Source organism: Gymnoscopelus braueri, assembly GCF_963280865.1.
Source record: "Gymnoscopelus braueri genome assembly, chromosome: 11".
Taxonomy (NCBI): Eukaryota; Metazoa; Chordata; class Actinopteri; order Myctophiformes; family Myctophidae; genus Gymnoscopelus; species Gymnoscopelus braueri.
The window spans coordinates 24576697-24603827 of NC_137613.1; the positions used below are offsets into that span (position 1 = coordinate 24576697).

General features: G+C 42.3%; 1 protein-coding gene across 3 annotated transcripts in view; it reads right to left on the bottom strand.

Moving 5' to 3' along the window:
* col22a1 (collagen, type XXII, alpha 1) overlaps positions 1 to 27131 on the bottom strand; it is an 89592-nt gene that overhangs the window by 57435 nt on the left and 5026 nt on the right. For 2 of the 3 annotated variants that reach the window (XM_080441557.1, XM_080441556.1), the window contains exons 3-9: positions 26053 to 26619; positions 19319 to 19399; positions 8365 to 8476; positions 4632 to 4755; positions 3645 to 3920; positions 2792 to 2872; positions 2190 to 2306 (exon numbers count right to left, since the gene is read on the bottom strand). In XM_080441557.1, coding sequence (XP_080297683.1) covers positions 2190 to 2306; positions 2792 to 2872; positions 3645 to 3920; positions 4632 to 4755; positions 8365 to 8476; positions 19319 to 19399; positions 26053 to 26619 — 1358 coding nt within the window. Of the gene's footprint in view, positions 1 to 468; positions 508 to 1511; positions 1575 to 1696; positions 1742 to 2189; positions 2307 to 2791; positions 2873 to 3644; positions 3921 to 4631; positions 4756 to 8364; positions 8477 to 19318; positions 19400 to 26052; positions 26620 to 27131 lie in introns of all 3 variants that reach the window. The other variant, XM_080441555.1, reaches the window with a different exon arrangement.

A 27131-nucleotide genomic window follows, 5' to 3' on the forward strand; every position in this document is an offset into this window, starting at 1 on the left:
GGTCTCTGTTAAACGTATAATGTAAATGTACATGTAGACACAAAAAAGACAGAAAAGTATTTGGGTTAAAGGGGTAGTTCACCCCCAAAATAACTTTTTTTCTATTGATTACTGACCATCTGGAGCCTTGAATTCATAGATATTTTTTTGTTTTTGTCACATTCCTAAACCAATAATTTGATTATAATAAATGTGTCCCCATTGATTCCGGTAGGAGACACAAATGCATTTGTGTCTCCTACCGGAATCAATGGGGCTAAATTTATTATAATCAAATAATAAAGGAAGGAATGAGACAAAAACAAATAAATATCCATGAATTCAAGGCTCCATGGGGTGAGTAATCAATAGAAAAAAAGTTATTTGGGGGGTGAACTACCCCTTTAAGGCGTTATAAGCTCATGCACTGTCAGGAGGAGAGTGAGAGTGGAGAGAGTTCTTTGCCCGACCGGCGAAAGGCTTCCTTACCTTTACGCCTCTGTCACCTTTGACAGAGATGACTTTGCCCTGCAAATAATCAATCGACAAGGATCAATTATTATCGAGGCGCGGAGAGAAGCAGGGGAGGATTTGTAGAGGAAATACATGCACTCTGACAAGACTGAAAGGCCTTTTCTTAAGTACACATACTGTACTGTGTACATTATGTAACTTTACAGATTACATATTACATGACCTTTTCCAAAATAATATCTAAATCTACAGCTTTTCATATAATCTATCATGCATTAAAGGAGCACTACACCTATTTCCAACAGTACAGTTTCTTCTTATAATTGGTCCGTCACTAATGCTCATTATATGATGGTATCATTTCTATCTATTCGCTTTGCATCTCAGAGGTGGGCTGCAGACAGTTCAGAAACCCGTCTGCCATGCAACAAACAGTGGCTTCCATATCAGCGTTGTAACTTTCTAGGAATACTTGTAAAAGGCTGTAGTTTCCATTAACTTGGAATCCCATCCGATGATGTCATTGGTACAGCCCACCTCTCAGAAGCAAAGCGAGTAGACAGAAATGGTACTTAAGTATAGCCTTGGGAAACAGCGGTTCCGCCTGAGCCACGTGTCCGTCCTGCTGTTTCCGTAGCGTGAGACAGCTTAATGTACAAGTAAACCCCATGGACATGATGCTAGTATGTCACAGGGACTTACCCCCAATCCAACCCTCCATGCCGAGTGCCAAGCAGGGAAGCATTAGGTACCATTTTTAAAGTCTTCTGTGCGACTCGGCCGGGGATTGAACCCCAATCTCCCAATCTCAGGGCGGACACTCTCACCACAAGGCCACTGAGCCGTGGTTAGACATGGTATATCATCTTACAATGAGCATTAGTGAGGACTAATTGAACATAAGGTTGAAAATGCGTGACGATTTCCTTTAAATAAGAATCTGTATGAATGTGAAATCCCAGGACTATTTTACGACACGCTGAATTTTAAGTAGCTAGGTAATTTCTTCTATATAACTGTCCGCTACAATAAATAAGTACACTTTATGTTTTCCATACAACTTCTCCTTTTAGTCCTCTGGGGCCAGCAGCTCCGACGGCGCCCTGAATGCCAGCGTCGCCCTAAAAAAGGGTAGGCACGTCACATAATGAAAAGGCATGGCAAAAGACTATAGGGGGAAAAAACAGCAGTTATTACAGAAAGAAATGTCACACAATATTACTTAAAAGGAGCGGTAGATGACCTTTTCACCCTTAGGACCTGCAACGCCAGGCACGCCGGGCTCTCCCTGTATGGGAAATGGAAATGAAAAAACATCTTTGGAAAGGCAGTGAAATTATGAAACATTTCCACTGATCTGCACATGAGGCGGATTTGATGCGATAGGGAAGATATTGTGGAGATAATATCATATTGTGATGATAAAAAACATGTTCTTTTAAATTTTTCTAAAGGTTTCAAAATAGCGAAAATTGCCGGTCTACAAGCTCACAATGTTGCTTGCGTTGTGAGCTTGTGGATTGGCATTTTTCTTATTTTTTACCATTTCTTTTACAATTTGGTCACTTTTGGAAAGTAAAAAATCGGTTGATTAAAACCAAGAAAAGACAAAACTTAAGCTGTATCACGATATTTTACGATCCAAAATCTCAGACGATATCTTATATCACGATATAGATATTATTTCAACATAATCGCAGTCAGTCATGAACAGAACAGGTACAACAGAACGTCACCTCGTCTCCAGCGGGACAGGAGCAGTTGGCAGTTGGGCCTTTCTGTTGCTCCACCGGCGTAGGCGTAGGTGTGGGGATCTCCAACGGAGGCGCCTCCGTCACCACTTTCTTGGGGCACTGAAACAGCGAAAAATACAAAATGATGTCAACTGTGCATGGTGACCGTACTGTAGTCACCCCACCAACCACGGAACGTTTCAGATGATGCCACATGGAAAGTGGCTCCGCAGCTACAAGGCCACTGGCAGGAGATTCCTAAATAGCTTGTTCCACCCGTATACAATCAGGCATAGTACGAACGAGCTTGGCCAAAGTTAAAGAAAAATACGTAGGCTTGGGAAAGTGCTAATAACCCCCACGCACGTGCACACGCACACGCACACACACACACACACACACACACACACACACACACACACACACACACACACACACCAACGAACGAACCTACAGTACTGGAACACCCTCAAGGACCCCTGGGGGTCACTCTGAGAACCACGGTACTAAGCATAGTGTTGCTGATGTGCTGGAAGTACGTGAGGAACATGACAGGACTGTGACTTGATAAGGTAAAGATGACCCCCCCCCAGGGTAAAACTCACCGGTCCCGTGGGCAGATCACAGCAGGTCTCCAGCTCTGCATGCTTGGAATCGCAATAGATCATCATCCTCTGCAGGTCAAACTGGAGGGGCAGAGGAGTGCACACTCACTGCATGAACTGATCAAACACACACACACCAGGATCACCTTGGACTTTATGCGGAAAGGACATCGCACCATGAGCTGAACATGAAGTACCCTGTAGTGTAATGAGACTCTATGCGCTTCGCTGGACTTATACTTCCATTTGATCATGACGCTGAACTTATACTTCCATTTGATCAGGGTGCTGCCATTCCCCATTCGCTACACTTTTCACTTAGAGCCCAGACCGAAGACATAATTTTTGTGGTTTGAGGAGTCCTCGACCACCAATTTACCGATGTTTTGACCTATAGTGACTAAGTTAATTGTAATCAAGTTGAAAAACTTCAGATTTCATTTGAGTTTTTTTTTAAATATAAAGAAAAAAATAGCTGATATACAAGCTCACAAAACAACACATCACTGCGGGTTGTCAGCTTGTAGATTGGCTATATTTGAATGTTTTTGATTATAATTTTTTTAATAAAAAATGTCACCAATAATGACATGCCCAAAATAGGAACGGCAGGTTGAAAGTGCTTAAAAATTGGCTGCACAATTGCTCATGTACCGATGTCATCATAAAAGTCAAATAATGGCCGATATGTCGGCCAGACCCATATACTGTTTCAGTCTAGCTCTAAATGAGACTCTAACGCCGATGCACTTCAGTGAATTTACACCCATTTTTATCATGACACTGCTATTCCACTTTTGCTTCACATTTTGCTTTGGCATTTACTGCTACAGTCAGGGTTTTTAAGACTCACATCAATCGGTACGCTGTCGTACAACCTCTTCCCAATAACCGTCTTCCCTTGGATATCGATGTCCTCCCTGTCCTCGAGGGGCAGAGTCTGGATGTGCTTGCAGTCCAGGTACAGGGAGACGGACTTGGCGTCCACGCTGAGGCCGATCTTGTGCCAGTTGCGGTCAAAGAGGTTGTCCACCTCTGGGTTCTTGAACACGGCTCTCACGGCGTCCTTGGTCAGCCCTACGGCGTTGTACTCCACCGCCTTGTTCTCGCCGTCCAGGCGGATCGACACCTGGTATGACACAGGCACAGAATGGGGGAGAAAAGAGGGAATAATGTTGGTGTAAATGAAAAGCTTAAACACTATAACCCTCTACTCTTAGTGAAATGGACTTGAGTCTACAAGACGGCTTGTAGATCTGCTATTTTTTGGCTGAAGTTCCTCCCAGAATATGGATGCTGGGGTTCAGGTGGTTAAAATGCTGCAATCCATATTTTTATGACCTACCCAGGATTTGAACCTGTATCCCTCACACGAGTGCTAAATCTTCTAATGTTGCTCTACTATAACGTAAAGTCTGTTTAGTAAGAAGATATATTGCATTTTGAGCTTCAGTACCACTTGTCAAGCAGTAGTAGTGGTCCTATACCCCCCCCCCCCCCCCCACACACACACACACACACACACACACACACACACACACAATATATACATTTCTACTGCAATTGTGTTAATTACAGTAATATTGTATTAACATACTCTACCAAACAGATTGGTAAAACATAATGTTTAATGTACAAAACATTTGATGGATTAAGAATGTATAGATAGAAAATGAGAGTAAATGATGAGATTATGAAAATCATATAGGCTACACAACACATTTTTCACATAAAAGGTGAGCATAACATCATGGCCCTACTGTAAGTTCAGTGTGGACTAATTGGCTACATATGGATTCAAAAGGTTGAATGTATTCCTGTTATGTGGTGTACTACTCACCTGTGGGATTCCATATTTGTCAAAGACTTGCCACAGGTACCAGTCTTCACGTCGGGAAGTTTTTCTGAATTTAAACGTCGTCACAAAAGCGTATTCATCTGGCAGTCCCTGAGGAAACACATCTCTGTGGAATGAAAGAAGATTGTCAATATTGACTTTATCATAATTATTTTTGGTATGAGGTTAATTCATGGATTTTGTTTTGACAACACAACACAACACAACATACAGTACATTTAACACAACATAACAAGACAAGACAACTCTTATGACCAGTAGGCAAGGCATAGAGTTAAAAAGCCAGTAGGGTCATGCATAGATATATATAAAGGCTAGATGACTCACCCGCGCTGCTGGCCAATGGAGTACGACGTTGCCACATGGCGGCCATCTTGAAACAGTCATTCATAACATTATGTCTATGGTGCATATACTTTAAAATAACCATAGCGTGCTCAATTTTCATCCGATTTTCAAACGGTTTGGTGTTTTGTAAACACCAAAGATGTAATAAAATTATAAAATTATAAAATAAAATAAAAAATAAAAAAACATGATTATAATTATAAGTATGCAGTATCATAACTACATCTTTGGTGTTTACAACACACCAAACCGTTTGAAAATCGGATGAAAATTGAGCACGCTATGGTTATTTCAAAGTATATGCACCATAGACATAATGTTATGAATGACTGTTTCAAGATGGCCGCGGTTGAGCTACGCTTGCTCCGTCCCCTTGAGCCATCTAGCCTTTATATATATCTATGGGGTCATGTGCAAGTTCCTTGAGTACTGTAGCGGGAGGGCGCTAGGACCCTGGGGGTGCCGCACGCGCATGTTTGTGTGCGTGCTTGTGTGAGAGATTTCCTCATTGACATGTGTGGAGAAAGTGTGCGCTGCCGTGGAAGAGAGAAACAAACATCATATGGCCCGGCCTTTCTAAAAAGAAAATACTTTGTTCTTAAAATAAACAAACAGTGGGAAGAGAAACTGTGTTAAGCCCATGAGTGGAGATGTGTCACAGTGTCAGAGCCTTCTGAATCTACACCTTGTGTCGCACGTTAGAACTCCCTGCAACTATGTCAGAGCTCAGGTTTCATAACATGTTGGCACAGACATGCTCAAGCGGGCGACACGAAATAAAGGTGCATCTAACATTGCTCTACCGAAAATTAGTTGCTGCATGTGAGGATACGTTAGTATATCATACTAGCTTATAGTTAGTTAAACACGGACTGAGCTGCAACAGCATGGACTGCACTAACAAGCTGAACAGTGCAATGTTTAATGATTCAAATACTGCAAATAAAATCCAAGGCTGAGATGATAACAGCCCCAACACGGTGCTGGATATTCTGAAAGTTTACATAAAAGAATACCAGCACTCACTTAAGTCCATTTAGGCTCTTATTTATTTAGGTCATAGCACCCCAGCAGCAGCTTCATACGGACGTTTCGGCCCACAGGCCTTCCTTCCTCAGCATATAAACTGGATATTCTGAAAGACCTGCAGCAGGTGAGCAAGTAAATGCACCCCCTGTATGTGTGTATGTGTGTGTGTGTGTGTATGTGTGTGTCTGTGAGAGAATCAGCTGATTGATGGGAAATTAGCACTGGGAAAATGGTTGGTTGAAGGTCTTATAATGTCTAAATAATGATGTACCGAGTACCGTGCATGTTCACATCATGTACTTTACATTACTTAATACCATTTTTCAAATATTTTTTTTAAAAAACATTTTGGACAAAATAGCCAATTGTACATCGAGGAGCCCAGATGTCCCTAGTGCCCACCTATCCTGTATCCGATTTGAACATGCTTGTAGAATATTTCACATTTAAGGCCTCATTTCGAACAATTTCTATAAAACCTGTGGATGTTATTATGGCATAAACAATAAGTTGAAGGGTACATTTTGGAGGTTCAAATCATGTACAGCCTACTTATTTCATACCCTTTTCCAAAGCATGCTTTTATTATTTACTTTTTCACATTTTGCAAACCACTGCCAATGTCAAACTGCAAAACATACATACACAACTGTATCTGGTGTATGGCTGAAGCTTGCATTTAATTTCCTTGTGATTATGGTCTGAATTGCTACAACCATGTTACAGTAAGTGTGATGTAGTAGCCTAATGCAGGTGTAAGACCATTGTGTTTGTAGTGTTATAGGTATATAATGCATAGTTGTATTGTATTTCGGGGGTTTTGGGGGGTTTGACCCCCAAAAAAAATGTGTGTCCCTTATTTCAATCTCTGGGTGTTGGCATGACTACCAGCTGGGGTGAGTGGTGACAGAGTGGTGTCTGAATGTGAGTGGTTGGCTACTAGGTGGACCCTGCTGGTGATTGGCTACTGTGACCAGGCTGTGGACTATAAAGATGGCTGTCACCAGTTTAGATCACAGATGTTTTCCTACTGACCAGCCGAGAACCACACTAGGCCTGTGTTTACCAAGTTTTTAGAGTTCTCTTAATGTGGTCTAGTGTACACAGCCTTGGCACTTTAAAATACTTATTTAAAGGTCCAGTTATTGATATTTATTTCGATGTTAAAATACATGTGAAATAGCTCTATATTCTGATAGTATTCGTTGTTCTAGTTTCTCCAGCTCTTTAGTAATTTTCATCTCAGAATAACAATTTGATACCATCAGGAGAGAGAACTCATACCGAAGTGCAGAAACAAATAAATGAGCAGAACAAATTGTAACTGGACCTCCTCCATGATATTCCATCCAATCTCCTGATTGCATGAAATTGGTGTCCCACCTAGCTATTTTATATTTACTAAAGATCTGGAGAGACAGGGAGTCCCCTGAAGAAACACCTATAATGATTATGTACTAAATATCTGGAGAGACAGGGAGTCCCCTGAAGAAACACCTATAATGATTATGTACTAAATATCTGGAGAGACAGGGAGTCCCCTGAAGAAACACCTATAATGATTATGTACTAAAGATCTGGAGAGACAGGGAGTCCCCTGAAGAAACACCTATAATGATTATGTACTAAATATCTGGAGAGACAGGGAGTCCCCTGAAGAAACACCTATAATGATTATGTACTAAATATCTGGAGAGACAGGGAGTCCCCTGAAGAAACACCTATAATGATTATGTACTAAATATCTGGAGAGACAGGGAGTCCCCTGAAGAAACACCTATAATGATTATGTACTAAATATCTGGAGAGACAGGGAGTCCCCTGAAGAAACACCTATAATGATTATGTACTAAATATCTGGAGAGACAGGGAGTCCCCTGAAGAAACACCTATAATGATTACTATCATAATGTAACTTTTTAAACATAAGTTTTGTTTTACCAAAATATATTACTTAAAGCACCTATAACTACAGTAGAATAAGGGACTTGTGATGCAAGTGAACAACATTGGTGCAGACCGCAGAGCCTCTTCAATTCAGCCTGTACTTTCTCCACAAGTGGTAAGTTGCATAAAGTATATAAATATAGGCCTAGAAAGTACACCTTAAGGGTGTACTTTTGGACTCAATTACGGTTTAAAACAGTGCACATTACATCGTTCCAAATAAAAAAGCCATGTATGTTAGCTTAGCTTAGTAGCTGTAATGTTGTGTAAGCCTAGCTGTTACAGTAGTTGTTACTGTTTATATTGCTGTATTGCGATGCTACATTAGCCTGTAGCATTGCAGTGCCCTAGGTGCACTCATATCTGCCATGATAAAGTGATTAGCACTCACTCAGTTTGCTGTACAATGGGCATGGTCCCCAGACGAACATAAGAGCTTTGTCCTTCGTCAACTCTGGTCCCCAAAATGTCTCTCACGTTGAAGAATTCCATCAGGTCAAACCCTGCAATAAACACAAACATGCATAATTGCTGCTGTGCAGTTGACGCACACGGACACATATAAACACATAAACACACGCTTTGTTTTTTTGCACACTTTTGGGGGTCATTGCATTGACTTAGGTTCATTCATCAATTGAACCCTAGTAGCGTCTGGCCTTGGATCAAGACTATCATAGATGTATTTAACAATTTTTACATTTGCATATACGAAAGTAAAAGTCAGACTCAATATAATACATCTATGATAGTCTAGATCCAAGGCTACATAGCGTCCTTATTCTGGGGTGAACATTCAGCGAAAGTAGCATAATTATCCCAAAGCTTGTAGATCAGTGGTTCTCACATTTTTTCATGTCAAGGACCCCCAAATTTACACTTATTAGCCCGCGGACCCCCATTTGAAAAGATATGCCAGGGAACCCCCATAAGAGAAGATTTGTATGGCTCTAGCAGTGATTCTCAACCATTTTAAGTTCAAGGACCCCCAGTTTGACATGCATTAAGACCCCCACTTAATGACATTTCTATCTCTGCTACCCCAATTTATGTTGTAAAAAAAAAAAATTTGGTTCCATTTGTACACTCTCAGAGTTACAGACCCATAAGGGTCCATTTGGTTCCTAACTATCCATCATTTATCCGGGGACCCCCTGGAACTCCCTCAAGGACCCCTGGGGGTCCCCGGACCCCACTTTGAGGACCAATGTTGTAGATCACACATCCAATAGAAATATATCTGTACAGTAGCCTACAGAAAAGCATACTGGAGGTTTCTCCGTAAAATATTTTAATAAGTGTGCTTGGCAATTAAACACAAGGAAGTTGAGTTGTAAGGAGTGTAGTGGAGTTGAGTTGTGGTCGTGTCAAACACCACGGTGCTGCCAGAGCTGAACTGGGTCAACGAGCGCTACCACACCCAGCAGCCTGCTGTATTTGTGGCTTTTTGGGCGAAGCTTAAACTCACACTATTACTGAATGGAAACCAGCCCATTCCACTGGTTCTTTTAGATGTGCTGCCAGAAGATACAGCTACAGTGTACAATTATGTCACTGGTAAAGTGTGTGCGCGTGTGTCCGTGCACGTGTGAGAGCGCATGTGTGCACATGCCGGTGTCCAAAAGATTGGCACTAAACTCACCGAACTTTGATTAATGTCGGGTGTGGATTCTTTAACATGTGGGATAACATATATAAAAAATTGTTTCATCCGCACTTAGTGGTGGAATTAAGCACTTAAACCCCATATGGTTGACCGGAGTCCCTCAGGGCTCTATACTAGTATAATTTCAGTTTTCACTTTCCCCACAAGTTGAGTTGTCGATCTGCTATTTTCTGCGAAAGCTTTCCCCACAATATGGATATTGGGGTTTAAGTATGGTTAAGTGACTAAGTACAAATTTGAGGTAATTTTACTTTAGTCGAGTATATAAAGATGATTATTATTATTATTTATCTTTTTGTGTTGCTTTTTCTGCCTTTATTTCATAGAATACAGTAGACTGACAGGAAATGGGGAGAGAGAGATGGGGAGTGACACGCAGCAAAGGTCATCGGGATCGGGATTCGAACCCGCAACACGCTGTTATCAATATTATCAGCCTAGGTGCCTGGACCGCTACACCAGCCGTCCGGGCTAACGGTTTGATTCTGTACATTTTTAGTCCACTACATCTCAGAGTCAATATTGTAATTTTTGTTACTCCACTACAATACAATTATTTGAAAACTTTAGTTACTTGTTACATTGAAGATTTAGATTATTATTACCATACATTAACAGATGAAATGATCATTTATTATAAAAGGATGCCCAGAAATACATAATTTAAAGTAGTTGTGAGCGTAATAGTAATTAAAGTCAGCCCACCTTTACCAGCTGTAGCATTGCACATTAATGCATTACTAAAATTAATGGGCCATTCTGCATAACGAGTACTGTTACATTTGGTATTTTGAAGCCAATACTTTTGTACTTTTAACTATTACTTGTAGTTGTAACAAAGAATTTCTACGTTGTGGAATTCTCACAAAATTTGTTTCACAAATTTTCCTGTTTTAATTTCTATTTTGTTTTATTTATTTCACAGCAGCAATACTGATGGTGGAGACAGCTTATTATTATTCCCTTTAAAGGGTAAGACCACTTTGGTAGAGGTTTGGGTTGTGTAGTTACCTTGCCATGATGTAACCCCAAAGGTGGGCAATTGATTAGAAATTGATAATTAAAAAAAATGCTCCTCATTGACTTACATTGTACGGTAAAACAGCTCTCAAAGTCACTCTTTTAGCACATAAATGAACCCAAACATAGCTGATTCAGGCAATATAGAGCATCACCAAACCCAGTACTGTTTTTTTTTTTAATAAAAATGTCAACTTCCTGTTGATTTTACTATTTGAAGATCTGGATCCGGATCCGCGGATCCAGTCCAGGTTTTCTACTTATTAAAAATGGCAAAATCAACAGGAAGTTGACATTTTTATTTAAAAAAAAAACAGTACTGGGTCTGGTGATGTTCTATATTGTCTGAATCAACTTTGTTTGCGTTTGTTTATGTGCTAAAAGAGTGACTTTGAGAGCTGTTTTACCGTACAATGTAAGTCAATTAGGAGCATATTTTGAATTATCAATTTCTAATCAATGGAGCAATTATTTTTTATTTCTTGCCCACCTTTGGAGTTACATCATGGCAAGGTAACTACACAACCCAAACCTCTACCAAAGTGGTCTTGCCCTTTAAGTGGAACAAAAGAAAAAAAAAACTTTATCCACGGTATCTCTAAATCATTTAAGGAATCTCAGTCATTAAGTTTGTTAAACAGATGTGTTTATACATTACTGTCATCAGAAAAAAAGAGATGCTGAAATATTCTTGTAATTAAGAACCAAATGAGGATTTAGCTGCTGTGTGTGCGTGCGTGCGTGCGTGCGTGCATGCGTGCGTGCGTGCGTGCGTGCGTGTCGTGTGCTATAGCGAGCATCTGATTTGAAGTGGCCCAAAACCACAGCCTGTATATTTAGGTGGTTTGGAAAGGACACGCCTTTGTTTAAGAAACACACTGGTAGCCATGGCGATGATGATGATGGCATCAGGATGAAGGCTGGTAGTGTCTGTTGTGTTGTTGTGGTGTTGTGTTGCAGTCATCATTAACCACTTGAACCCATACTTGTTTGACCGGAGTCCCTCAGGGTTCTGTACTAGTGTATTTTCTGTTTTCACTCTACGTCAGTGGTTCTCAAACTTCGTTTCATGTCAAGGACCCCCAAATTGATATGTATTTGGCTGCGGACCGCCATTTGAAAGTGTTTTGTGCCAGGTACCCCCAGAAGAGAAGATTTATGTTTGAAGTGACCCGCTGTGAGCTTGTAGATCTGCTATTTTTTGAATGACCAACGTATGAATGGATACAGGATGATTGTGATGCTATATTAACTATTTTGCTGCATGGGGACCCCCTGGAACCCCCTAAGGGGACCCCTGGGGGTTCCTCGGACGCCCCCTTTGAGAACCACTGCCCCACATTATACATCTTCGCTCAAAATAACCGATCTAAAAGCTCACAACGCGTCCCAGAGCGACACGTTGTGAGCTTGTCCGAATTACATTTTGTTGCTTTTTTTTCGACATCGGAAGGAGCGTGTATTGACCTTACGTATCCACTGCTACATCCCTGCCAAACCACTCTCATCCAGGTGAAACAGCTGGGCTATGTGCCCCAAATCACTCACTCATCTTTTCCATAGGCCTATGTAAAGCCCGGGAGAAAGCTAACATCTTAACCACTAGTCCAGTGGTCTTCAACAGGGGGTGATTTAATTTTTTTACATTAACCACTTGAACCCTATTATCCCTATTCTGAACAGAACTTAAGCCAAAAATTGGCGAGGCGTTGTGAGCTTGTAGATCGGCTATTTTTGGCAAAGAGTTTTGGTGTTGGTCTATGAAATCTATGAAAATACAATGTATACAGTATGTAGGAGGGTCCCTGCTTCATCTCTCTCTCAGCTAAGGGGTCCTTAGCCTGAAAACGTTGAAGCCCCCTCACTAGTCTAAAGGGGAATTCCCCCTTGGCCGGGGGAGATATTTAGGCTTTTTGGTAATCAGGCAGAGGTTCTGCTACACTCACCCCCCTTTTGACCTCTCCCCACCAGGAACCCCTATCCGGGTCATGGCACCAATGTAGCGCCCGGGATTTGAACCCGGGTCTCCCACGTGGAAAGTCAACATCTTGACCACCAGTGGTGGAAGAAATACTCGGATGTAAGTAAAAGTAGCAATACCACAATGTAAAAAAGGCCTGTGTTCAAAATGTTACTTGAGTAAAATTACAAAAGGATTGGCATCAAAATATACTTAAAAGCACCAAAAGTAAAAGCACTAAAATGTTTGAAAATAAGCGATGCGACGCTTGTGAGCTTGTAGATCGGCTATTTTCAAATAAAATCTTGCAGGAAATTATAATAAGCAGATCTGGCAACCCTGTATACAATCTCACAACGCGTTGTGAGATGTAGTGGAGTAGAAGTATTGATAATTGGTAGTAAAAAGACCTCAAAATTGGACTTAAGTACAGTACTTGAGTAAATGCACTTAGTTACTTTATCTGCTACACATATTTACATCCCCCCTCTCTTTCTGCCTCTCTCTCTCTCTCCTCCCCTCCCCTCCCCTCTCTCCCCCACCCTCTCCTCTCTAACACGCCTGTCGTCACTTCCCTCGTCAGCCTGCCTCTGTAAAACTGCACTCACTCTGCTCAGCCTATGCTAGATTGTAGAGTTTGTTATGATGTCTTGGCTTCTTAAACCTACTCTTTTACCTGAACCCTGTATTTCTGAGTTCCGCCTCAGGTTCTGTTATGCCTATGCTGTGTGTTTGACCTTTCCTGTTTATCCCCAGGATAGTGATTATTCTGTTTTGCCAGCCAGCTCCCTTGGACTTGCTTGTTTAATAAAGCCTTTGAGTTTGAGCTGCGCTGCCTGCCGTGCTCATCTGGATTAGTGTAACTGCTGTTGCACTTTAAGGCCTAGTTCAGACCGAAGGTTCATGATGAGACAACAACCGTTGAAGCCTAATTTAGGCCATACTTAGTTGTATGACGGTTTCGCGCAATGGAAATTGCTAAGCTATTGCTGAGCTTGTACATCTGCTATTGGTGAAAATATTTGGAAAATATTTTAAATAAGTGTAGTAATTTAGATTTTTTTTGTAACATAAATCTTCTTTTCTGGGGTTCCCTGGCACAAAACATTTTTAATTTGAGGGTCCTTTGACATGAAAAAGTTTGAGAAACACTACTGTAAAGTTACTGTAGGCTACTTTCCATCAGTGTAGTCTACAGTATTGTCTGTGGGCCGTCAACAATGCAAACCACCACATATTGAAGGCGGTAACGTGAGAGTCCTCCACAGGCTTATACTGGGGTCTTTGGAAATATAGGCCTAAGCCTGGAAACAGGTGGCAGACGGTGGCACGACAACACACACTGTAGTAGGCCGTATAGGCTTCCCCCCCGTGCCATTAGCAACAGGGGTAGAAAATAACAACCGGAAATGATGGCGTCACAACAGACGCAATAACAGAGGAGGAAAAATAAATGGCACGGCAACCATCTTATCAGCCACTAAGTACCACTGAGTCTGTCGGAGCAGCTGAGCTCTAGTGCTGCTGTTAACTGATACAGTACTTCTCCGTCTGACGCGTGACTTGTCCCCCATCCACCCCCTCATCCTATGTGTGGGAGGCAGTGTTGCCAAGTCCGCTTATTATCAGTGGTGGATCAATGCAATAGCTTTAAGTGCTGCAGCACTGGGCACCAACGTCAGGGGGGGATGGCACGCAAGAGTGAAAAAAGACTATGCTATCGGCGAAAGAAATATTCATATTGAAACAATGGATGCGAAAGAAGCGGTAGAACTGTGAAACGCTTAGTTGGGCCTGCTGTCTAATGCTGTCCAATGGTTCTCAAACATTTATTATGTATTTGTCCGCGAACCCCACATCTGAAAATATTTTGTGTCAGGGACCCCCACACAAGACTTGTGTATTTAAAAACATATTCCAAATATTTCACTTTTTTATAAGCTTACAACGTGTCATAACACGACGCATTGTGAGCTTGTAGATCGGCTAAGTAGTCAATGTATTGGTTAAGTGGTAAAACAAACAATTTTGATGCTATATTAACTCATTTTGCTGGGGACGTGTGTGTGTGTGATCATGCAACCTATAGTCGCTTCTTTTGGACTTGTTTTTCGTATAGACCTGTCTGCTTGTTTCACTCACAAGATCTGGCAACACTGGGTGGGAGGAGGGGTGCATGGGTCGAGGTCCCCATGCCAGCTGTGTCTTTATAAACCCTGTATTCCCTTCTGTCACCATGCTTTTTCACCATGCAAAATCTCTCTCTCTCCCCCCCAACACTGTTTCTGTGGCTGTTTGCGACGATCTGCATGCACAGACCTGTAATTTTGCCCCTGGCAAGGGATGATGTATAATCAACCCAAAAAAAAAGTTATTTTGGAACGGCCAAAAACGACCAAAGGGGCGATCTGTGGGAAAATCCAGATGAGTTCACCGACTGGGAAAAGGCAGAAAAGCGTTCTACACAGTGCATTCTTTTGATGGGGGACAGCTGGCAGCATGTGTAGTGTGTACCCTGCTGCTGCTGCAAGGCCTGCTAAGTCAGTGCTTCTCAAACCGTTTGGTTTCAAGGACCCCCAAATTGATATATATTTGGCCGCAGACCCCCATCTGAAAATGTTTTGTGCCAGGGACCCCCAGAAGCAAAGATTTGTGTTAAAGATGTTCACTAATGTTCAAGATCTTTGAAAAATAGCAGATCTACAAGCTCATAGCGTGGCACTCCGTGCTATGAGCTTGTATATCTGCTATTTTTGAATAGCCAACATATAAAAGGTTAAAGTGGTTAACTTAAAATGATTGTGACACTATATTAACTAATTTAGCTGGAGACCCCCAGGCACCCTTCCAAGGACCCCTGTGGGTCCCCGGACCCCACTTTGAGAACCAATGTGCTAAGCTATAGCTGCTGCCACCAAGCTGGAGGCCTCTTTTCCATCTATTCCAGGGTTCTATAACAGGTGGATCCTGGACCCCTATAGGGCAGTGGTTCATGTCAAGGACCCCCAAATTGATATGTAATTGGCCACGGACCCCCATCTGAAAAGGTTTTGTTCCAGGGACCCCCAGAGGAGAAGATTTGTGTTTAAAAAAATGATTGAATAACCAACGTAGGCATGCGTTAAAATTATTGTGATGCTGTATTAACAGATGTTGCTGGGGACCCCCTGGAACCCCCCCAAGGACCCCTGAGGGTCCCCGGACCCCACTTTGAGAACCACCACCGCCCTGGGTCCGAGGAGTTACTACAGAGGGGCCAATTTGTTTAAATAAAATGTAAGTGTACACATACACAGAAGATTGAAGACCCCTAATCTTTTCAATATCACTGGCAGCCTAGACCAGTGGTTCTCCAACATACAGTATTCATGTTTGATACCTATTATGCCGTGGACCCCCATTTGAACATATTTTGTGCCAGGGACCCCATAAGAGAATATTTTTTTTGTCAGATTAGATTAAGTACAGAAGTACAGAATTCTACAACTCTACACTATAGATGGAGAAATAACAGTGTAGAGGGTGAAACCTATAATCTAAATAGTTATTCTTATACCTTCCTCTCATTGGACTCACTTTTAGCCGGTGAAATAACAGTTAAATTAATGACTCTCAACCTTGCCTTCATATTTTAGGGCATGTCATTATATACAGCTGGTGACGATGTTAAAAAATAGCAAAAAATACATGTTGTGATCTTGTCGAGCTGCTATTTTAGCTATTTTTGAAAACATTTTTATACATAAAATGGTGGTTAAACTGTTCCTCATTTTGCCAGGGGCCCCTTGGAACCTCTGCAAGGACCCCACTTTGAGAACCACTGGCCCTAGACTTTTGGTTCTCAAAGTGGGGTCTTTGGGGGGTGCCCTCAGCAAAATTAGTTAATACAGCATCACGATAATTTTAACCACCATATTTTATACTTTGGCTGTTCAAAAATATCAGATCTACAACCTCATCGTGTGTCACTTCTTGTCGCGATATGAGCTTGCAGATCTGCTATTTTTGAAAAATCTTGAAAACGTGTGCAAATCTTTGAATATAAATGTATATATTTTTTTTTAAACTGTACATTTTTAACTAAAATCTTTGCTTCTGCGGATCCATGGCACAACATATTTTCAGATGGGGGTCCACAGCCAAATACATATAATTTTGCGGGACCTTGACACAAAAAAGCTTGAGTCACACTCGCCTAGACAACCACTAATGAAGATTAGAGCCTCAATGACTCTGGGCTCTCTCTCTCTCTCTTGTCAATATCACAAGTCTGGTTAAATACTAGCCTGTCTGTCTCTGCCCACAGGGTTTCCTTGGCTGTCAAAATACAATCAGGTCCAATTAGACTTGACATTTCTTTTATAGAAATGTCATGTTAAGAGTCGCAGCTTTTCAGAGGCTCAGTTCATAATGACAAGGAATACTTTCTGTCCAGTGCTTCTGACTACAGGGAGAAAATCGAAGCCTCTCAGCCACAAATTGCTGATCTTAACTTTTACCGCTTGTCTTTGATTTGCCTAATTCAAATATTTTGTGACAGCGAGCTAAAGCTCTAAGCCCTCAGACTTAAGAAGAGGGGTATGATTAGATTTAGTACAACTCGGTGGAGACCAAACAGCCAATTAAAGTATCTCTGTAGGCTATGAACGCTAAACATTAAAAAAGGCAATATCTCTTATTTAATTTTATGTCCCTTACAGTAAATCCCTCAAGCTTTCGTCCTCGTTAAACTATATTCGCGGTGAAAAGGGATTTGGATATTGTGCTGGCTTGGACTAAACAATGATTTATTTAATTTAAATTAAGATGTGTTTTTTTTTTACAGCACAAACGACAAAGTTCTCAGGCTGCTTCAAAAAACATAGTTGGGTTTTAGTGGTTTATCTCGACTTATCCTTATTCCGTTACAGTTAGGAGCTACATCATGACCACGTAATTGGCACTGGTCCTGCGTGGAGAGAGGATGTGATATCTTGTCTCGTCAGTGGCAACCGGTCCTGTCTTCTCTAACACAATATAAACACCCGCTTTTGTCAAAATAGCTATATTTTCAAATCACACTATGGCTGGTCGTTAACTTTTGACCGAAAGCCATTTCAATCTGTAGCTACAAATTCTGGGGTGTGAAAAATGTCACCATCGAAACCCAACCCCTAGGTTTCTGGTGTTACACTCAAAACGTCCCTTTGGCCAACAGCAATTTAACCATTTGCACATCTGTGCGTCCGTCCGTCCATCTATCCATCTATCCATCTATCCGTCTATCCGTCTGTCTGTCTGTCTGTCTATCTATCACCCAGATGAAGCAGTCTTATAGGTTGTGAGCATAATGTGCAGAGTAGGCTAAAGTCTACTTGATGAGATATACCTGCATACATTGTAAAACATTATTTACTGTATTGACCATTGTCAATTCCATGAAGTCCTATGCAGTAGCAGAGGAGTCAAGCAGCTTTATGCCTGTGTGTGCGCGTGTGTGCGTATGTGTGCGTACGTGTGTGTACGTGTGCGTGCGTGCGTGTGTCTGTTTTCTCTCTTAGCGTGATGAATGTGTGTGGGAGGTACAGACAGGAACTCACATCCCCCATAGACATTCTTATGACAACACTCTACCTATCTGGCTGTGCTACTAAAGATTTCTGAGAAACTCATGAACACAGAAGACACATGATGCGATTACATCTACAGGAGATCTGCTCAGAGTGTGCTGCACTAATACACTGCAAAGCAGTGGTTCCCAAACTTTTTAGCTCGAGATCCAAAAGACAAATTTAATGTCTCCCCTGGACCCAAACTAGTGAAAATAGCAGACCTACAAGCTCACGACGTGTCTGCTATTTTCACTAGGCCTACTTCTTTAACGTTTTTTAAATAAATAGAAAGTATTTTTTTTATAAAATTATTTTGAAAAGCATTTGAATTATTTTTTAATTCATGGAAAAATTCAATTTGTTTTGAAACCATTTCAAAATGATAATTCAAATTGTAGGAACAGAGAAAAAAAAAAGTTAACTTAAAGTACCAAATGAAAAGTACAACATCTGATGATCGACAAGCTCATGACACGTTGTGAACTTGTAGATTGGCTATTTTCGAACTAAAGCTGACAAATAATCATAACGGAGTAAAAAGTACAAATTTGTCTGAGATGTAGTGGAGTAGAAGTTTAAAGTAACACAAAATTCAGGAAATTCTCAAGTATAAAGTAAATGTACCTCAACATTGTACTTGAGTGTACAGTACTTGAGTGAACTCTAGTTACTTTCCACCACTGGTCTAAACTTGCAAGTCACAGCTCTTTGAAAGGCTCTAGTATCCCCATCTATTGTCGTGATGTAACGCCTGAGGAGGTCCGCAATTTGTTTTACAGAAGTTTTTGTACACATTTACAAGAATACTTCAGCATTTCTGTACTCTGATGACAGCAATGACACATCTGTTAAACAAACTTAATGAATGTGCCTGAGCTTCCTTAAATCATTTAGAGATACCGTGAGTAATGTTTGTCTTGTTCTTATTTTTTTTCTGTGAGTTTTTTTCCCTCCCTCCAAAAGAATAATAACCTGTCTACCATCTGGAACTCTGTACTTTGTTGCCTGAATCATGCTTGTCCTCAGCATCCATAACGCTGTTGTTCTGCATGTACAAAAAGGGGGGGTTGTGGAAATGTTGGAGAAATAAGCGGCCATTTTCACATACCTGGAACCTCTTCAAGACCATAACTGGTACTGTTGGGCTTAAAGCGATCAGGTTGCACCTTCATGTTTGGACACAGCACATCTGAGGGGGGGAAAAAAGGAAGATAGTTTAGCAAAACAAGCCCCTAGTGACAATCCATCCATCAGGAAATAAACAAGATATGCAGCAGGATTATGAATTATGCTTTCTTAATAAAAAAGAGCCCCAGCAGCATCCCTAATCTTGAACGAAAATTCAGCAAACATAGCTAGCTAACAAGCTATACATGAGCTTGTATATCAGCTGTTTTCGGCAGAGATTTGGTGTAGATGGAAATCAGAGAGGGCCTAGTTTAGCACCCTGGGGGACTCCGGGCAACAAAGTACAGTATACTGTATAGGGTTTGGGCGAACAAACATGAGGTTGTTGTATCTTTATAGCTTACATGTGCTTTTGAACGTGACTATGACATGTACCGTTTTACAGCAATTAAAATGTTTACGAGCTGTTTGACTGACGGTACACTATCATCACTGTCAACTTTTTTGTTTTTGTTTTCCTCTTAAATTAATGCCCTAGTTCATCATACGAGAGTGACGCACGGAAGTTGTGAAAATAGCCGATGGAAAAGCTCACAACTCATTGCAATGTGATGCGTTATGGGCTTGTAGATCTGCTATTTTATTGTAATAGTTTTTTTAGTTTTTTCATATATATATATATAATTTAAAAAAGTAAAGTTTTTTTGGACATATGAGGTTTTCACCCTACAGCAACACTATGTTTTTGATGGTTTCAGGAAGCAGGTGTCCCACTTGGAGTGTCATGTGATCTGACCCGGCGTGGCCCCCAGACAGACTGAGAGAATGTCCCCCGGGGAGCTGAGGGCACGGACCCCTGGAGGTAACACTTTTAGATCCCCCACCACACAGGCATATTTCAAAAGCTTGGCCTGCTGGTGGTGACAGTGAGAAAGGCAAAACCATGAGATGCCATGTGGGGTGAGTTTATGTTGGCGGCGCCTTTTCTGTCTATTTGTGTCAAGGTGCCACTTTTATGACTAAAGATGCTTTTGAACAACTGCTTTAAGCCCTTAGAGAGACCTCAATTGAGATTGTTACGCGAGCTGTGTGCCTATTAACTTGAATTAGAAACGATCTCTGTGCAATGGAGTCCAAGGTTTTCAGGAGGTGACATATCCGTTTCCTGTCCAGGTAATTTTCCCCATAGCTTCATTTGATTGGCTTTGACTTGAACTGGAAAAACATGACACTCATGCACAGAGCCTATTAGTTCTCACTTCCCCTCTACACCAAATTTCAAAAATAGCAGATCTACAAGCTCACTCCGCGTCACAAGATCAGCAATTTTCGTCGACTGTTCACCCCGGAATAGTCTACTAACACGTCGATGGACAAAGTACAGTACATAACAATGGTGACCTTCTTGGTCCCCGTCATTCAGCATTCAGTTCCTCTTCAGCCAATGCACCTTGCCCTCTGTGTTTTCGAACGTACAAGAGTGATTCAGGTTATTTTAACATGCGCAAGGTGGGATGGGCGATGTCACAAAACCTGAGCACAACTCTCATTACAGTATGTATGTTACATGCCTAAAGTACAGCATAGGCATGTTCATATATTCTCATTCAATGTAGGCCCAAACCTTTTGTCTATTGTGTATCGTTGAAATCAAATACTCAGACACCCAAAAGTGCTGTAGTGCATCGTGTATCTGCCAAAATATGTGCCGTCAAACCCTGTAATTTCCATAAATCACAGATGTGTCAAGTTGTCAAGTTTGAAGCCTTCAACCTTTGCGGTGATCTGTTTTATGGGGAAGATTCTGTTGATATGGCTTGTATTCCTGTGACACGCAAACTCTACTGCTGTGTCTATTTCTAGAGAATCCAAACAGGCATTTCACTGTAGCCTTAAATGTGCCTGTATTCACAAGGCTGACTGAGATGTTATGTGAAGAGATGTTATGTTTTTTGTCTGTACCGTAGACTTCATTGTCCCTGACATCTATTGTGATATTTTGTTTGTTTTGTGCCGTTTTTTTCGGTCTACTTATAACTGAAATTGAAGGTGTGCTTTTTTCCCTTCTTCCTCTGTCTGCGTAAAAAAAACCTTTTAAAGTCCTTTAAAAGAGATAATGGCAGGCTTTCGGGAAGAACACTCTGTAGGGATCCTTGGTTTGTATTGTTTATAAAGCCAGAGTTTTACCAAAAATTATACTTCCGTGAATGGGTGCGAGTGCGTCACTCTTTCTCTTTTAAAGACGGTGCTTATAGCTGAACACTGGGACGTACATAGCAAAGCATGCTGCATAGCTGAGCAACTCCCTGCTCTTGTGGCCCTGAAGCTATAATTTACGAATGTGCCCCACAGTTAAAATGGAAGCAACTTAAAGTCATGCTGGATGTGTTGAGCAGGTCCAGCATTGGATTTGCTGAGGGGGGGGGATGGGGATCCATGCTTCTGCTTTTGATATCGCCCTCCTATGGTAATTATTTTTTTTATGGCCATTTGGGATATCGTCGCTGTCGGGCAGAAACCTCCTATCTCCATATGTTTGACCTTTCGTGTAAATTAACGCCCTACTTCAGTGGTTTTCAACCCTTTTCATGTCAAGGACCCCCAAGTTGACACTTATTAGACTGCGGACCCCCATTTGAAAAGATATACCAGGGACCCCCAGAAGAGAAGCCTTTTACGGGTCTAGCAGTGATTCTCAAACATTTTAGTTTCAAGGACCCACCAGTTTGACATGCATTAGGCTACGGACCCCCATTTAATGGCATTTCTATCACTGGGACCTTAATTCATATTGTAAAATCAATCTTAATTTAACTCTGAGAGTGTACAAATGATAAAGACCCTTATGATAAAGGTCCATTTGGTTCCTGAATATCTATAATTTAGCTGGGGACCCCCTGGAACCCCCTCAAGGACCACTGGTGGTCCCCGGACCACTGGTTGAGAACCACTGCCCTACTTGATTATACTACAGCGTCACACAAAAGTATCAAAAGTAGCAGATCTGCAAGCTTGAAGCGTGGCACGGTTTCGAGCTTGTCGATCGGCTATTTTTGCTCTTTTTGAATTTGAATCCAGAAAAGTTTTGGACATATGAGGTTTCCACCCGAACAGACACAATATGTTTATGATCCCTGCTTCAGGACAGACTGAATTTAAACGCATCCATTTCAATATCAAGTTGATGCAAAGCAAAATGTTTGACTTTAGGCCTCTTTGATTTAGTATGAAGTCAGCGTTGGACAACTGCTGCGCCTTTTGCACGTGGCAACTGGCACCATTCCGGGTTATATAGGGTCAAATATGTCCGTTTATGACCTAGTTTTGTGATGCTAAGCCAGCTAGCTCTCCGAGGCACCGGTCAAGCGTAGGACTGAGTAAATAGAGGCCTGTAGTTAAAAGCTTTTGATTAAAAAGTGAGAGCGTTTTTAACATGGACACGGAGCTGGCTGAACGCTAAGACCCACTTGAAACATTAGAGCTGTAATTTTCCGGGGCAGAAATAACCAGCATTGCTTGCTGAGCCAGAGTTACACTGACCACTGATATACTTAGAATTACACTCAAAAACATGGTGATCTTAGAGATTACATGAAGGAAAACACTGAGATGACCATGAAGCTTTTTTAGTTTTGCTCATTCAGAGAATCTATTTTTAAGTCGTATGGATCACTTTACACCAGTGGATCTCAAACATTTTCATGTCAAGGACCCTAGAGTTGTGTTGCCGTGGAGTCGTGGACCCCCATTTGAAACGATGTTGTGCCATGGACCCCGATAAAAGAAGATTTGTAAAGATCTGTAAAAAAAAAAAAATAGGGCTCAAGTCTTCAAGAAGGCTTTAGTAAGGCTTAACTGTTCCTCATTTTTCTGGGGACCCCTAGGGGGTCCCTGGACCCCACTTTGTGAACCAGTGCTTTTTAACACAGCTCCCTAATGCACAATGGCTTCGTCTACACATCATGTCTCTATAAATAATGAACAGGCTGCTTTATTGAGCCCTTGGTACTGGATTGGAATCTATGGGGTCAAAGGGCAAGGTCAAAAGGTTAAGGGCTTTCAAATGAACACATGAGCACCTCATGGAGCTCAAGTGACTGTGGTTTATCAGTGACTTGGGAACTCTCTGCTCCTCGTGGAGTTCCACTGGTACAGTGGGTTATCAGTCTAGTTGTGAACTCTCTCCTGTAGAACATACCCCAATACTGTAGCCTGTTGGTTCTCAAAGTGGGGTCCGAGGACCCCCAGGGGTCCTTGGGGGGGTTCCAGGGGGTCCCCAGCAAAATATGTTAATATAGCATCACAATAATTTTAACCACTTTAACCTTTTATACTTTGGCTATTAAACAATAGCAGATATACAAGCTCATAGCGTGGCACTCAGTGCCGCGTTATGAGCTTGTAGATCTGCTATTTTTTTTAAATCGTATAAAATTGTGCAAATCTTTGAATGTGATATTTTTTAAAGCAAACATTTGTAACTCAAATCTTTGCTTCTGGGGGTCCCTGGCACAAAATATTTGAGATGGGGGTCCGTGGCCAAATACATATCATTTTGGGGGTCCTTGACATGAAAAATACCCCAATACTGCAGAACAAAAACAACCCACAATGGCAGACTCAGCCACGCCCCCCCCCAGCCATGTGTGCCTCAAAGAATCGATCAGTGGCATCGCTCACAGCTTTGTGTGAAGTGGGCAGATGTGCTCGGAGCACACGTATAATTGAGTTTGACTCTTATTTTACCCCTCAACCACCGACCGAGCTTAACCGCAGAAACCCCACCCCGAAAGAGGTGGTGCAGATGCATGAGTGCACATGGCTTCCTCTTGACTGGAGCGTCTCTGTCCCTCCTGCTGCTCCCATGCTTTGCTGACAAGAGATGAATTGTGTGTGAGGGTGGTGGGATGCGCACACACAAAAAAAGTGCCTTGTAAATGACAGTTTTCTAACCAGGCAGGGACATTGCTGTGGTATGAGCTTGCCCCTATGTCTGGTGCGGAGGTGTGAAACACTGGAAAGCCTTAGTTATACTGTAACCTCAATTCTTGTTTTCTCCAGAGCAGTGAGAGCACTGCACCAAGAACAATCTCTCAGCACAGAGACACACACTTTCCGAAAAAATAATCTAACAGTGCTTTCATTGGCCATACAAGTACTAATTGGAAATAATAAGCGAAGGGAAAAATTTTGTGTTCTCAAATAGCTGTGCGGGGAAGTGGCAAAGTGTGTGTATGTGTGTCAGTGTGTGTGTGTTTTTGTTCTCTTGAAGAAGATGGATGCTCTACACTCCAGCATTTCAAATTCCTAACTAAAATTAGCAGGACAGAAAAGCAAAGGATGCCTCGCCACTCCTCGCCACAAACACTAAATAAAGAAGAAAGAGGAAACGACATGATTGCATGGTTTAGTGCACAGATAAGCAGTGACACTGGACTTCTGGCTCTGATGTCGAGTTTGACACAGCAGAGGAAAAATGAGTGCGGAGAGAGTTCACAACTAGACTGATAACCCACTGATCCACTGGGAGAGAGTTCAGTACTATATACTGATAACCCACTGATCCACTGGAGAGAGAGTTCACAACTAGACTGATAACCCACTGATCCACAGGGAGAGAGATCACAACTAGACTGATAACCCACTGATCCACTAGGGGAGAGTTCAGGACTAGACTAGACTGATAACCTGAATATCTTTTGCTCAGGTACTTGTTTGTGCTTTGGGCTGAATACTGTGATGATATTGGGACCTTGTTTTTTTATTCTGCATATTGCAGTTTTTTTTCTAAATTCTTAGCCCACGATTTTGTAACCCATTTTTTCACCCAGTGCCAATTGCGTATGTAATCCCGGGCGCTACTCTCCCTCTGCCAGCCTGGGGAGAGCCCAGAACTGAGCTCATGCCTCCTTCAATGCATGAGGAGCTAGCAAGCTGCTTCTTATCACCTGACAGGGGGGGGGGGGGTTTCCCCGGTAGGATGTACATGTAGCGCGTGGAAGGAACACGTTATTCCAACCAGTTCCTTTCCCCTCCATCAGGCGCCCTGGCTGACCAGGGGGAGGCAGTATAGAGACCAGGATTACTGCATGTTTTTTTTGTGAGGGTACCTACCCTAGGGGACACGGGGAGAACATGCGAACTCCACACAGAAAGGCCTATTTGCATAGATGTACAGTATACTTAATGTTGTTAATTATTGATGGTGCTTCTGTAATGCTATTTCTTCCCTTTGTATTGCAGTATCTGACAGTACCTTTCTTTGTATCTGTAACTCTTAACTGCTGTGCTGCCTCTTGGGCTTCTGGTTTTCTGTTAAATCTACTGTAGGTACAGTATACTGTAGCTTGTCTTGGAAGTGCAAATAACAATGTGTCAGCAATGAGCTTAGGAGGAGTACAGTACGTGATATCTTTTTCTGTCCTAGCGCAAAAATATGTCTGAGTATCGCGGTGCACACAGGGACCTGCAACATGGAAAATTAGTACAGGACGTCCAAATATTTGTTCTTCCAAGCTGTCGAGCCACAAAAAGGAGCCGAATCCATGCAAGAAGTATCTTTGTTTGCACCTCCAACACACTCAAATGTACGCTCTCAGAGTTGTCGCTCTCAGTGGTCATTTGGACCACCCTAAAGAAACCCTGAGGGTCCCTGGGGAACCCCACTTTGAGAACCACTCGCTGTAGCTAAAAGAATGCCATCGGGTCACTTACTCTCGCAGAGTCTCCTCCTCAGCCGTGCCCTTAGTTGGTCGATGGCGTTGAAATCTTGCACGTGGAAGACGTGCGCGCTCTTGGGCTCGGCGGCGATCTCCTCCAGCTCCACCTTCAGCGCCTCCCCGATGCCCACGGCGAACAGCCTGATCCCGGCCTTAGCGGCCGCCTTGGAGGGCTCCAGGACGTAATCCTGGCTCCTGCCGTCCGTGAGGAGGATGGCCACCTTCTGGATGCCCCGGTCCTTGGGCCTGGCGCCGTTCCTCTCGGTGAAGATGTTGGTGGTGGTGTAGCCGATGGCGTCCCCGGTCATCGTGTTCCCCCCCAGGTAGCGTATGTTGCGGGCGGCCTGCTTCACCTCCGCCAGGGTCTTGTGCCTGCCCAGCTGGAACTCTGTGGTGGGCCGGTCGCTGTAGCGGACCACGGCCACCCGCGTCTTGTCGGCGGCGACGTCGAAGGACTCCACCAGGTTGGCGACCCACTGCCGGATTTTCTCGAAGTTTTCTTTCCCGACGCTGGAGGAGGTGTCCAGGATGAAGGCCAAGTCGTAGTGGACATTTTTACACCCTGGAAAAAGAAAAGAGGAGATTTTTATCCACTTAAAACCTATACTCAGTTGACCGGAGTCACTAAGGGTTCTATACTAGGGCCCCTGATGTTTTCGCTCTACACTAAATATCTTTGTAGATATGTAAGCTTGGTGTTCGATCCAGAATAGGGATGCTAGGGTTCAATTGGTTAATGAAGAAGTTTGGTTAAAGAGGTTTCCAGTTGGACAGGAAGCTTGGTTAGAAGAAGAACCATCACCTAATAAACAACCAATTTATTTAGTGAATGGTTATTTGTGTTCCTCATATGGTTCCTTTTTTTTATATCAAAGTTCTTACCAGAAATGGTTCCTCAAACACCAATTTTGGCCCTGTCTTAACTCTCTCAGTGCCACGCCCCGAGATATCCCGAGTTTTTCCCGAGTACCCTCCGTGCCAGCACGAGAAATCCCGAGTTTTTACTTTTGACTGTGGTCGCGCTATACTGTTTATTTTTCATGATCACTTTCGCTTCCTGACTCCTTCAGACTC